We start from the raw sequence: 14,784 nt of genomic DNA, 5'->3' as shown, positions 1-14,784 counted from the left end.
CTAAGTGCTAACAGGCCCCCAATCTTCTCCAGTCTTTAGAGGCAACAGTTAAAGCTGTGAGTTAAAATGACTGGATGACAAGATGTGATGGAAAAGGAGAAAAGCTCTTAGCACATTAGAGAATATCCACATTTACCTCCTTACTGTCTTCTGTCTCTTAAATGTAGGCCTTTTCCCTTCTCCTAACCAGTGAGGAACAGAGAAAGAAACAGAGAGAGCAGCATTTCAAAAAGAAATGCAGAAGTATGAAATGCTATGAGCAGAAGACTTACCAAAGGGTAGTATAATTCACAATTAGGTAGCTACTATTACCTGGGGAAAACAATCATCATTTAAAAAAAGTTCAATCATATTGGTAGCCCCCAGTAAGGCAGACAGCGACTTATTTAATTAGGAACTTTCAATCTAAAAGTTTCCATGCTTGCTAATCAAACAGAACCACTTGTTAATCTTTGCCAACAAGAGATGAACTTAGTCATTCCATGTATGATGTGTCCTTCTGTACCTATGAACTAGAACATTAGCAAACATTTCAGAACCTAAACATAATGAAAATGCTTCTTTATGTTTTTGAATGACTTCCAGAAAAACAAAAAAGATTACACTCACACATCCATTTGGCTTGTATGAGTATTACTGACTTTAAGTACCATTTAAAAGATTTACTGATATGAATTACCCCAGCCCTGACAATGGGTTAATAAACTTTGATAATACAAGTATCCTGTACTTCTCTTAGAAGAAAATATGCTCTGAAGACATTCTTGTTCCCTCCTGAAACCATTTAAACAGCCTGAATAAAAGTGCATTATAAGCCATTAAGAAAGTATCTTCTTTCTCATCTTTACAATATTCAGGTATATTTATTAACTTAGTACCGTAAGTCTCCACTTAACATTGTTCTGTGATTTTAAGAGAAACAAGATATAACAAACCGATTTTATCATAAGCTAATTGATATAAACAAAAGTTAAATTCCTACAGCACCTTATCAACTTTATAACAAAACAACACTGAACAAAATACAATTATTCAAAAGCTTGCTGTACTTCAAAGCATCGTAATATTCCAAAAAAAGTGATAGATTCTTCAAAAATCATGTCATGTGGGAATATAGACAAGCTCTTTGCTAATTTCCTAAGATCACAATCCATTTTGCATTAGAAGTCACAGCTATAGACGATCAAGGAAAATTACTACTACAGAACAGAGCAGTATTCCCCAAATAAAGTAAGCTAAAAAAGACCACTAAGGCATCACACACAACAGCCTTGTGCATAGTTAACTACTTTAGTCATGTCCAGCCAGGTGGTTTCTCTTGCTTCATGAGGGTCAATGAAAAAGAAAAGACTGAAAATCTAATTATTTTGCTACAGAATATTAGGCACTTCTCAGATTTAAAAGCTATTTCTTAAGGGCTCATCTTTTTATATACCTTAAACCACTCTTTTGGTCAAAGGTATATCAAGGAAACCTTTATGTAACCTTCTCTAACCAAGTAGCCATCTTCTCAACAGAAGGGTTCTGTAAATGTATTCAAGACATTAGGAAAGCAAAATCATTTTCTATAGTAGCATTTTCCTGATCTAAGTTGAAATACCCATCACGATCTGTCTTTATATACCAATGGGTTCTCACCAAATACCTTCATCACAGTATCTAAATTAAAAAGAATTTGTCATAGCCTCAGTTTTCATCAAATCAATAAATAGTAATTTAGCTTAATGGACAAAACTTACTCAAGTAGTAAATATTATACATACTATGTGTAAATAACTTTACACTCCACTGAATGCAATATTTAAGGGATAGTATGGTATATGTAAGTTAGGCTAAGGGACAAATAAAACCATATAACCAGCGATTTAAAACCTTCCACACTTACAGAAATAGGATTTTTATTTTTGCATCTTTTCATTGACCAAAAATCTGCTGTGATAATCTTCTATTCCCTTATAAATTCAACTAAAGATACATATTTTTAGAAATTGTCATCATATTTTCAAATCTCATCAATTACAACAGTCAAAGATATATTTTTGGATGATTTTGAGTGAACAAAGTAATAGAAATTATATTTTTATATGTGGAGCAAATGATACATTTCAAAGAATAAAGCATGTTTCACTTTTTATACCACTTACAGGAATTTATTTGCTTTATTTGTATTAACAGCAGACATGCATATCAAGTTAGTTATTTCTATCAATCATAGTTATTTTTGTCACTATTTTAATAAAACTATGTCATAACTTACTAGGGAAAGAGACAAGTTAATAAGCACTTTAAGAAACCACTAATATTTACAATAAGACTTTTAAAATAGAAGCTCTCATCCATTTGCCCATTTCTGAAGGTCAAAAATAATAGTAAAAGCACCAAAAGATGGCCAGCACTAAGCACTATTCTCCTCCAAGGTATTTTCTCCATTTCATAACGATAATTTCATCAGTTTGACAAGGTTTCCTTCTCTATTCATTACTTTACAAAACAAAAATATGTCCTGTATGCCAGGTGATGCAAAGTACTTTATATATACCTTCACCTTACAACCTTGTAGAATTATCTTCACTTTTAAAATAGAAATTTTGAGGGTCAGAAAGATAAGGAAATTTGCTTAATATCACATAGCAAGAGCCAGGAATAAAGTAGACCTTTCTAGCTTTGATGTCAATCTACAGTCTAGTATTGTCAGTTATCCTGAAAATTCAGAACTATTTCATAATAAACCAACTCTCCCTGAAAGGAATGTAGATTGCATACCTAGGGCTTCCAGTGGAAGATTCCAAGTAATAAGCATGCTTGAAGCATGCAACAATATTCTAATGTAACAACTTATATTTACTGTTCACAAGCACATATATTATCTTTTATATCTTAACAGCAACTCTGAAGCTGAAGCAGGAACTATATTATTCCTATTTTATAAATAAGGAAAATGAAACTGCAATATCTGACATATGGTATGTGCAAATATTTGTTAAATGTAAGACTCAAATAGGCTAAGTGACTTCTCCAAACAAGTGCCTACATAAAGCTCATCATTACATAATAAGTACAAAACTAAGTATAGTTATAAAACAGAGCTAGGCAGGTAAGTTATTCACTTAATAGTCACATGATTAGGCTGTTTTTATGACAATGCAATTATGAGCATTCGAAGGTCACAGAGACTGGACACTAGCCATGCCAGTTCATCATTTCAGTGCACCCAATTTTAATACCACTGGATGGACAATTAGAAAATTACAAAAAAAGGAAAATGATTCATTCATTCACTCACTCACTCACTGTCCCTCATCTAAGCAACATTTTTTGAACACCTTTTACGTGGCAGAAACCAGAAAAGTTTAAGGGCTTACAATGTTCCGTGGACACATTCACAAAAGTCTCATTTTGTCTTCCCAGAACTCTGCAGAAGAGGTCTTTATCCCCATTTGGTAAGTGAGAAAATGGTAGCTCAGAAAGGTTAAATAACTTTTTAAGTTTAGAGGTCAAATTAGGTGTAATTTTCAAGTTATATGGGTACAAGCATCTTTTGCTTCTATAATCCAGGTCACCAATGGTCTACCACTCTATACCAGGATCAAACAAGAGCAAGAGACCAATCTTACCTTGCTCAAAATGTACACGTTACTAATAAAAGTCCTTTCAAATACACATAGAAAAAAATAGGACATATGGTTGACCCTTGAACACAGGTTTGAACTGCATGGGGACACTTATACATGGTTGCTGTTGTGTTCAATAAATACATGTAATCCTGTAAATGTATTTTCTCTTTCTTATGATTTTTATTAACATTTTTTCTCTAGCTTACTTTAATGTAAAAATTTGATACATAATACAAATAATGTGTTAATCAACTATTTATAATATTGGTAAAGGCTTCTTCATTAATAGTAGGCTATTAGTTAAGGTTTTTGGGAGTCTTCAACAGTGTGTGTGTATGTGGGGGGGAGGGAAGGGTGAGCGATCCTTATCCCCACATTGCTCATGGGTCAACTATACATTAAAATGTTTTCACTGGTGCCCAGTCTATGAGAAAAAATGTAGTATAGTTTTCATAGCTCTAAAGTGAAATTAAGGTCTCTGAAACTGTTCATTCAAAGATTAAGCAAAGAGCCAAGTGTTTTGCAATACTGTGATACTTTTGTTAATTGCAAGGAGATCATAAGACTTTCTAAGAGAATTAGTATCTACTCTTATAGTAAAAATGGGTACTAGAAAGTTTGATGAATGAGTCAATTTAAGTACAATAGATGTTTTCTAAGAAATTACTTGGACTACAAAAAAAAAGTGTAGCTCTTCTTTATTCTCTTAGCTCTTTCAGTATGTGAAGTCATTACAGAAGTGTGAACTTGTCACTAGCTAGCAGAGATTTTAACTGCAGTTGGGCCAGAAATCAAAAGAATTTAGAATGTCTAAATTTCTTCTCTCTGGATAACTCTAAATCACACTTCACTTGAAACTGTTCTTTCTGCAGATATAGACTTTATTGCTGTGTCAGTAATTTTTTAAAAGTTGAATTGTCCAAAAACTCCAAACAGAACAGTAAAATATCAGGCATTTAACTATGAGAGTATCTTATTCCAAGTACTAAGAAATTTTTAACTGTTTAAAACTTATTTATCAGCTCTACTCCATCACTAAATTATACTTTGGAGTTGGCTTAAATTTCTTAGCAAGCTGCTTTAAATATTAAATATTAGTCTGTCTTCATGAGCTCATATAACTTCTAGCCATTTATTTTAAAGTGGTAGGCAGTAAGAGACGCACATTGACTAATTAGAAGATTAGCTCCTGGCGAAAGGTATCCTTCTGATACCCGAGAAAAACAAAACAGATCAACAGGCGACCTTTTTACTGGTAATTTCCCCATTAAAATGTAGGTATGTTCTTAGTCAATAAAAATTCCTCTTGCCCAGCTGGCAAGAACCAGGAGGTCACAATTCAATTCCCAGTCAGGGCATATGCCTGGGTTGCAAGCTCGATCTCCGGTGTGGGGTGCACAAGAGGCAGCTGATCAATGATTCTCTCTCAACATTGATGTTTCTATCACTCTCCCTTACTCTATGAAATCAATAAAAACATACTTTTTAGAAATAATAAAGTAAAATAAAATTTCCTCTAAAGCAACAATGTTCAATCTTTTCATCTCCTGGCACTCATAAACTAATTACTAAAATTTTGCAGCACACCAAAAAAATATATTTTGTGTTGGTTTGACAAAAAAAAGTATAATTTTGATTTATTCACATCAGATGGCTATTGTTGTATTGGCTATCGTCATTTTTTTTTTAATTTTATTTTATAATCTAAGGCAGAAAATGTCAGTGCCCCTAGTCAGATAGGTTTTGCATGTTTTAAAAATCCTTGTGGCATGCCCTGGCCAAGTGGATCATTTGGCTGGGTTGTCATTCCATACACTAAAAGATTGTGGGTTTGATACACAATCAGAATATATACCCTGCTTGCAGGTTTGATTCCTGGGTCAGAGCAAGTATGGGAGGGAAGAGATAGATGTTTCTCACATCAATGTTTCTCTCTCATCTCTCTCTCTCTCTCAAAAAAAGGAAAATACCTTTGGGTGAAAATTTTTTTTAAGTTCTTGTGACACCCAAGTTGACAATCACTACTTAAAGTATCATTTCTAAAGATGTCGCCTCAAAGGGGATTTACCACAGAGACAATTGAAGCCTCTTAAATCACAAAGCCCAAAACAGTCTATTACATTTTTAGTTGAAAAAAACTAAGGTCTCAAGAAGGAAAGTGACTTTGCCCTTTTAGGAGAATCAATACTAACACTCAAACTTTTACTTTCTATTTTTAACTAGTATTCTCTGGTGCTTCCCTAAATTTGCTACAGCCAATCAAAAGGCAAATCTGTGCTCACTGATAAGATCTGCAGACATTCTCCTGGTGATTGCCCTTGGACAGACAAGATCTATGTTCAAGTTTTGAAACACTACTTGAGGCATTTTCCTAATTGTTTAACCTCAACTTGTCTTTCTTTCTGAGACAGAGGAAAGTAAAGCTCTCATTATGCAAAAGCACTTACCGCATTTGATAGAAATGTTCCTTAATCTGTATTGATATATATAGTAGCCATGAGCTACATGACTATTGAGCACTTGAAATGTGGTTACTGTAACTGAGGAATGGAATTTTATATTTCACTCAACTTTAATAAATTTAAATTTACAGCACAACTCTAGACAACTCTAATTTCAGTCATTATAACTGCATGGTTTTTATATCCCTTCCTGACTACTGAACTGAACAAGATACTGATGGTAGACTCCCACAAAAATAAAAAGGGCCCCAATTACTTTTACCAGGGTCAAAAATTCTTGATTCCTAAAGATCTTTTTCTTTAAAAAAAAAAAAAAAAAAAAAAAAAAGTTCTTAAATCCAATTACCAAAAGTCCCACAAATGGATTCTGATAATCTTAAGGAAAAAGAAGTGGCACTCGGCTATTCTCAACAGTTTTCCTTAGCTCATATACTACTAGAATGCTTTTCTGAGATTATTTCTTCCTTATTTCCATTGCTTTTATCTTTTATATTAATAATGTTCATGTCTACAAATTCAGCTAAAAGTTAGACACATTAAACTGTAATGCTCAAAGTTCTTTTTTTTTTTAATATTTTTTTAATTGATTTTCTACAGAGAGGAAAGGAGAGGGATAGAGAGTTAGAAACATCGATAAGAGAGAACCATCGATCAGCTGCCTCTTACACACCCCCTACTGGAGATGTGCCCGCAACCCAGGTACATGCCCTTGACCGGAATCGAACCCGGGACCTTTCAGTCTGCAGGCCGACGCTCTATCCACTGAGCCAAACCGGTTTGTGCTCAAAGTTCTTCTTAATGAGAAAAATCACAGGGCTGGAAAAACCACAGAACATTACCAATAGAAGAAAAGTAGTCAGAATTTGAGTGTCATCTCCTCAAAGACAGAACCAAGAACTGAGATCTACAGTATTACACAAGACACTTCTGCAAAGCAGCATTTTCCCCTCCTCTCTTGAATGGAGTAACTGGAACACTGTGAGAATCCATTAAAGACCACGATCTTTATTTTGGCTAAGAAAATAATATCCTATCTTTATGGAAATTAACCAAAGGGCTTGCAAGCCTCTTTAGGGCCAATTCTAAGATCTGGCCATGGCAGCAAGCCAGACAGCAAGACTTCTTTAAAAAACAAAACAAAACAGGTACTTGTGTTAAAGATTTATTAAATTATTAAACTTTTTTTATTCATTCCATTCAGGACTGAAAATTAACCAATTTAACCTTTCAAGACCCTACTCTTACCTTTTTTGAAGAAGACTTTTCCTTATCTCCCACTGACAAATAGGTAAGGCCTCTTTCAAACACCTACAGCTGTCCTCTATGATGGGTATAGATGGGTCAGCTAGGTATGCGGTTAAACTGCAGATTCTGCCTCGGTAGGCCTGGTGTGAGGATGCTAGCAGCAGCTCCCAGCTGATGCAGATGCGAAGGTTCACAACCACACTTGTAGGTAGCAGATCTATAACCCACTTCTGCAAGTCCATTAGCGTACCTATCTCTTCCTTTCGGAATTCTAATTATTAGCATACACATATTCTCTAACCCAACGAATTGTAAACTTCTTGGAAGCATGATATGAATACCAAATATATTTTTCTCTTTCATAGAAAATAGCAATCAGGCATTCAAGTGACAGGAGGCAAGTAAAAATACCAATGAAATAAAGTTCCTGCAGCCTAGGACACAAGAGAGCGTCTCTATGGAATGACAGGTAGACTAAAGATCAATAAAGGCTGGGAAAAGTCCAACTATTTTTAATCACTTATTTGGTTAGATTGAAACGGAGCACAGCAACTGCCAATATCAGGAGTGCTGTGACCAAAGCATGATTTTCTTTACACTGAATAACAGAGTGAGGGGCACAGACCTGCAACATGTTGAAAAGCTAGCAGACTTTCTTTTTTTTTTGAGGAACTACCCAGTCAAATAGTAACTCCATTAATTAGGGGAGTTAGAGAAATTTCCTTTTTGAAATACAAGATAGACTACACAAAGAATCACTGAATCATTGAATTCAATGTGCTTACAAAGGAAGTTAGATAGGTGATTTATCCTAGATTGGTTACAGTATTAAGTAAATGGAAGACTTGGAACCCGTATATAAATGCCCAAACATCTAGTTCAGAATTTTTTGCACTATGCTACCTCTTGAGCAGACACTAAATGAACAAATAACACTTTCCATTGTTCTTAAATTGTATCTTGTGAATTATTCTGACTTACTATTCTATTCTGAATTACCTGAGGAAGTAAAAATAAACTTTTTTTTTTTAAAAAAAGGGGGACAAATAACGTGAACACATACATTACATACACATGGAGAAATATAAATGGTTAATAAATACGAAAAATATTCAACTTTGGTGGTAATCAAATAAATGTAAATTTTACGTCAAATACTGTTTTGGACTACTAAATTGGCACATATAACAAAACACCTGATTGTTTAGTGTGAGGAATACACATTGGTAGACTCTTCAGTGGAGCAATTTGGTACAATATATCAGAAATCCTAAATAACTGACATACCATAGGATCCAAGAAATATAATTCTAGAAAAGTTACCTGAGGATATATTTGAAGATTTTCAGTAAATATCACTGTATGTGTATCTTTTGTACATTTTTTATAATTTTGTATTTATGCCCAAGGAAAAATGATCACAATGAGTTTTATGGGAGAGGGGGGTTTAAATATATTTTATTGATTTTAGAGAGGAAGGGAGAGGGAGAGAGAGATAGAAACATCAATGATGAGAGAGAATCATTGATTGGCTGCGTCCTGCACGCCCCCTCCTGGGATCAAGCCTGCAACCCAGGCTTGTGCCCTTGGCCAGAATCAAACCTGAGACCTTTCAGTCCGCAGGCCGAGGCTCTATCTACTGAGCCAAACCAGCCAGGGACACAATGAGCATTTTAGGCACAGAGTGATATTCCAAAATGCCTTTGAGATCAGGGGAAACCACTTGCCTACAGATGTTTAGGATTATACGTTTCAGTTGTTATTTTATGAATAGCACTAAGTCTGGATAAATCTAGTCCTTTAAGACTGAGGTATAGTTTGCCAGAAAAAAATTATTGTTGTAAGAGAATATGTGGCTTTTTAGAACTGGCCACTTAAGGAAAAAATGATTACTTCAGCTAGGTGGAAACGTGAATACTCAATGGCTGTACATGGGAGGGAATAAACAATCTGATATAAGTGAGGGGGGAGGAATAAAATACCTTGGGGAAGATAAAGGACATATTTTCAAACAGGTACCAAATAAGCAAGTCCCATCTCTGAGACATAAATTCCAGTTAGATAAATAACTCATTATGACCAGATAGATGTTTTACAAATATTTTCTAACTGGTATATATTGCTAAAACTACTTTGGAAAGCACTGTGTTTAAACTGAATCCAGCATGTCTTGTAATTCTGGTTTATTAAACTTTATTTTCCATTCATTAATCTTACAGATATTTTCTAAAATGATTTCTAAGTTTCTATTTCTCTACATTTACTTAGGTAAAGATGCAAAATGTTAACTAGATTTTAGAATTGCCAGGGAGAAAAAAATTCCTTCTTTTATCTTTAATGGATTTGTAGGTTTTCTATAAAAAGCATGAATTATTTAAAAACAAATTCTTGCTCCTTCTTAAACTTAGCTCTCCAATCAAACATACCATTTCAAAAAAGTACATCTGATATAACTTTCTATTCAGTGTCAGCTTTTCTTTCCACTATTTTAAGATTTTTTTCCCTTTGGTTTTTTTGTTTGTTTTGTTTTTGTTTTTGTAACTGAAAGGCAGACAATTCATATTTCAGGCCATTATATGGATATAAAAAATAACATTATCTAGTGTCCTTAAAGAGAGACTGTTCTCTAATAACAATGAGAAGGAAAAGAGAAAAGGTGTATAATGAAAATTTATAAAGAATATTTTCCTATATACAGAAATCACTCATTGCTATGTAAGTGGCAATACGACACTTAATCATTTAATACTAACACATTTATATACAGTTATTAGTTCTCAAATGTATTTTCACAGCCAGCCCCTTTAGTTTTCTTTATAGTGCTCTTCCACTGAAAAGGTTCAAGCTAATACTGTATATGGTTTTCATGTATGACTTGAAAAATCACAGAGGTAAGTGAGAAGAAGGGGAGAGGGAGAAAGGGGGAGAAACTATTTTAAACACAAAATAAAAAATTTAATGTACTATGGTGAAATAAGCACTGTGAGTCAAGAGACCCGATTGAAGTCTCAGTTCTCCTGATAACCATGACTTCCTGAGTGACTTAATCATGTTTTTTAAATTGTAAAGAAAGTGATTTTAACTTAATATCCATCTTAAATTTGGTGTTTAAAAAATCCACAATTGCCCAGGGGGCGTGATTTAGTAGTTGAGCGTCGACCTATGAACCAGGAGGTTGCAGTTCAATTCAGGTCAGGGCCCAGGTTGCAGGCTCCGTGCAGGAGGCAGCTGATCAATAATTCTTTCTCATCATTTATGTTTCTGTCTCTCTCTCTCCCCTCCCCTCTCCCTTCCTCTCTGAAATAAATAAAATCATATTTAAAACTTTGCAATTAAAGTTTTTTCAAATATTATATAACATTGCAATCAAAGGTATGTCCTTTTTTTCCATATGGAGTTAGTCCCTCACTTTTGTCTCAATTTGCCCTGCAACATGGATGCATTACTTAGGTTGCACACTCAAAGATGTACTTTGGAGGACACACTCAAAGATGTACTTTGGAGGAAAAGGGACTGAGGAAAGAAAGATTCCTTTATAAGATAGGATGCAGTTGAGCAGGAGAAGTAGTTAAGGAATGAGCACCTATGCATGCATATAAAAAAAAAAAAAGCGATCATTCGCAAATAAGAAGCACTAAAAAGAACAACTCTGCTTAAATTTGGGAGAGGGGCTGTAACAACAATTGAGGGAGGTCTTGGGCCCAGGACTTCCAAGTCATCTCAGCCTCCAACCTTTATTCCCCACTGGACACCAAAACCAGCCTCCAGTTCCGGGTTCCCAACCAATCATATCAAGCCACAACAGAGAGCATTGCCAACCCGGGCACCGGTTCAGGGCTCCAGAGTGAGATTCACACGACCCCAGCAACTGTCGGCCTCACCCTTCCCCAAAGGAGGTGATGAGGAGGAAGAGTATTAGGTCTACTCCACCCCACCCCCCCGTCCTTTTCGAATCGGGCTACCACCAGGCCCAGGAGCCCTCGACACCGAGACCACCTCCACACTCCGGGCACAGAGGAGGAGCGCCGGGCTGCGACCCTCCCACGGATCCTCTCCCCAGGCTAATCTTCCCCTTTACGGGTCCCAAGCGCCGGCCACGGCTTCTCAGGCCTCGGGGACGCCGGGCCTGAAAAGCGGACAGACGAATGCGGCATCGGAGGGTGTACTTCTCGCCACCGAAGGAAAAAAAAAAAAAAAAAATAGGAAAGCCGGGGTAGGGGCCGAGGTGTTCCCCGTCGGCGACGGCCTCCCGCCGCCCGCGCGTCAGTCGGAGGGTCTGTCATTCCTTCCCGCACTCACCAGGAGCAGCAGGGAGCATCTCAAGTCGGAGAAGGCTGGGAAGACGGCAGGATTCATGGTAACGCCGGGATCCGCGGCAGGGACAGGCGTTGGCCGCGGGGACCGGGTAAAGGTTGGGCTGGGTTAGGAATGGGATGGGCTCCGGGGGCCGGCGGCAGCGGAGGAATCTCCCGGCAGCGACACCCCGTCCTCTCGACCCGGAGCTCCCGCGGCGAACACCCGGGACAACTTCCAGAGAGGCCTCTCAACCCTCACTTCCGGGTCCCGCCCACCGCGGGGCAGGTCGGGAAACGTAGTCCGTGGCTACTTCCGCTGAGCACGTCATCGCGCATCCAGAACTCCTTTTCCCATCAGGCTCTCCGCCCGGGTGTACTTGGGTTCTCTGCGCGCGCGAGGCCCTGTGGGATAGAAAGGGCGGAGAGCAGGAGAACCCTGTGTTTTCGGAAGGATGGGAACTACAATTCCCAAAAGGTGGTGCGGTCCAGAGTCAGCGGCCTTCAGAGGGACCCCCGTTAGGTTTAGCGCAGTGGGGGCTCTGCCCCGGCCGGATGTAGGGACGGTCTTGGCTCCCGGCGGGTGGGGCGGCCCAGTGGGGGTCGTGCCTCCTGGGGCCGCCCCCGGGACGCGAGTCCTGGCGGAGGCGAGGGTGAGTAGTAGGGTGCCTGGTTGGAAAAACTCCAATCGCACCGCCTTGGCCCCTGCCTGAGACTCATGGTCCTCCTGGCCCTGCCTGTGGCCTGAGCCTCCATCCTTGGCCTCCCCGCCTGCTGCCTCTGCTTTCCGCGCTAATTCCTGCTAAGTCGGAGCCACTTCTGGGGGCCTTAGTTGAATAAGTAAACGACGCATCCTTTGGGCTCGTAAAAGGAGATGTGGGATAGCATGGGAAAGCACGTTGTAAACAGAAGCTCAAGCGTGAGAGTGCCGCTAACGTGCATGACCGATCGCTCCCCACAAAACAATTAACGAAGCTCATTAGCCGGTTGAGGATCTTAACCTGGCCTCTGCTCTCCAGCCTCCTCTACAAACACCCAGCCGGGTCACCTGCCCCGAATGGTAGCCAAACAATCACGACTAAGTACCTGGGTGCATTCTTCTTTTTTGTGGTTCTCCCTATGCCTTGCCTTTGCTCCAGCGTTCCTGCTGCCTGGAATGGCCTTATTTTCATCTAAAATTTTGTCACAGCCTCTGAAAACTTCCCACGCAACCAACCCTTTAGTGCTAATCAGAACTGCTTGTGACTTACAGCACCACTAGTTTTGTACAGTTATAAGTTACTAGACCGTTTATTACAGTGGCTTGTTTTACAATTAGTAGTGATGATGATGCCTTTGCATTTTATAATTAACAAAGTGGTTTTGATTTTCACCTATAAATATGATTACAAAAAACAGCGCTACAGTAATACCTTTGAGCCAAAAAGACAAACAACACCAAAAAAAAACACCTAGAAAATCACTTTCCCAAGGTGACAAAATTAGATAGTGGCAGAACCAAGCATTGTAGTTAAGTGTCCTGACTAGTAAAACTATGAACACTTAGAATCTAAAATTACATATATTAGAGTTCAGAACAATACCTAGCACATAGCTGGTACTGTTAACGTAAAAACATTCAAACCTGTAAAGAATTTTTGTGAGTTTATTTGAGCCAAACTGATGTCAATTGCCGAGAAGCAAAATCTCAACAGAGTGGGATAATGCTCCGGAGAATGGCTGTTTTTTGTTTTGTTTTTACCTTGTTTTTATAAATTATCATCAAAGGGGAAGATGTAAGTGGGTTACATGAAATCCATTGGTGATAGATTAGGCAGGTGGGAGGAAGCAAACGGAGTGGGGGGACCTGGTGGGGAAACCTCTGAGATTGGATAAAAAGTGAAATGATGCACATATGCTTCTTGTACATAGATGGATACTGGATAGTTAACATAGTTAACAGCTGACAATATGGTAACAATAAACAATGAGGGAATTTGTGGTTTCCAGCCCTGGTGCCATTTGTTGTGCCCTCAGGGGTTCGGGGGGGGAAAAAAGGAGAGTTGCAAGTTACCCAGACATTTCACAGGTCTGTTATCTTAGGTGCAAAAAGACAATAGGCTCAGTAAAGTTCGATTGACATTGATCTTTGTCAGGGAAAATGCTGGCCTAGGACATGACTACCCACTATAAACTTCTTTCAGTTAAATCTTTAATTTCAGACCTTTGTGGTTACTTTAGGTCTTTGAGTTTGCACAACCGCCATGCACATGGCCTTCCCTGAACTAGTCAGGTTAGCATGTGACCTTTTTTATTTTTTTTCCATCCATAGTACTTGTTGAACGAGTCGATGTGGTCTCCCTTTTCCATTTTCATATTTTATAGGAAGTCTGAGAGCTGAGGTAGCCAAAGGACACACTGCTTATTACTAATGGAACAGAGCCTACAGCCCTAGTGCAATTATTTCTCTGCTGTGTTTCTACCTCCACCCTTGTTTTGTAGCTTCTCTCAAGTCACTTTAATATAGCCTGCATATAACAGTGGTTTTTCTGACATGACCTAGACATGCTTATACATGACAAGTGTCTCACAACGCCCATGAAAATAAAGGCACAGAGGGCTGACCTTTACCAAAATTAAGAAACACTTCCATTCTAAGGCAGCATCTGAACCAAAAATCCCTGTCAGTGACAACACAGTACCAGCTCATCAGTAGTGATCATTTACCTTACAAAACTTTCAGATTCTCGGGTGTCACAAAGATTGGAGTGATGCTCCTTGGTAAAACCAAAAGAGGGCCTTGCCTACCCTTACGGAAGCTATTAATGTGCTCATTACCAGCTGCTCTCTTTAAATAGCTGCATGTGTGCTCCAGTGTGCCTGAGCCCCATGGCTCCGTGTTTCTGACAGTTTTTAACCTCCCTGATCCATTTAGGCATTCAGCTTTAATGGGACATGCTTAGGAAGGAAGTTTAAGTTCATTGATGCAACTACCCCACTTCCTTTCCCATTAGGTGCTTGAATTCTTGCTGCTTTTCTCACATAATCCAGCCTCTGCTTAAACAATCCTGATAGAGAACTCACTATTTTCCTAAGCACAGAGTGCATTTCTAGATAGTTCTAGCAGCCATATCAATCTACTAATCAGAACAAAAATTTCCTTATGAAACATGGTTAATTCTAATGATGTGG

The 14,784-nt window shown here is 38.3% G+C and overlaps 2 protein-coding genes across 9 annotated transcripts in view; one reads left to right on the top strand and one right to left on the bottom strand.

The window, feature by feature from the left end:
* The window catches only part of ERP44 (endoplasmic reticulum protein 44), a 50,654-nt gene extending 38,808 nt beyond the window's left edge, over positions 1–11,846 (bottom strand). The window contains exon 1 of one of the 4 annotated variants that reach the window (XM_036433205.2): positions 11,621–11,846. In XM_036433205.2, the coding sequence (XP_036289098.1) occupies positions 11,621–11,677 (57 nt within the window). In that variant the 5' untranslated portion in view covers positions 11,678–11,846. The remainder of the gene's footprint in view (positions 1–11,620) is intronic. The other 3 variants (XM_036433209.2, XM_036433208.2, XM_036433206.2) reach the window with 3 other exon arrangements.
* Positions 11,847–11,918: 72 nt separating this feature from the next.
* Positions 11,919–14,784, top strand: part of INVS (inversin) — a 101,978-nt gene continuing 99,112 nt past the window's right edge. The window contains exons 1-2 of one of the 5 annotated variants that reach the window (XM_036433189.2): positions 12,155–12,266; positions 13,603–13,681. Coding sequence is in view for 2 of the 5 variants with exons in the window: in XM_036433187.2 (XP_036289080.1) it covers positions 12,069–12,266 (198 nt within the window). In the remaining 3 variants the exon portion in view is untranslated. The other 4 variants (XM_036433187.2, XM_045579955.1, XM_036433188.2 and 1 more) reach the window with 4 other exon arrangements.

This window comes from Pipistrellus kuhlii, unplaced genomic scaffold, assembly GCF_014108245.1.
Source record: "Pipistrellus kuhlii isolate mPipKuh1 unplaced genomic scaffold, mPipKuh1.p scaffold_m20_p_12, whole genome shotgun sequence".
NCBI classification, from domain to species: Eukaryota; Metazoa; Chordata; class Mammalia; order Chiroptera; family Vespertilionidae; genus Pipistrellus; species Pipistrellus kuhlii.
This window is presented reverse-complemented; position numbering and strand designations above follow the sequence as displayed.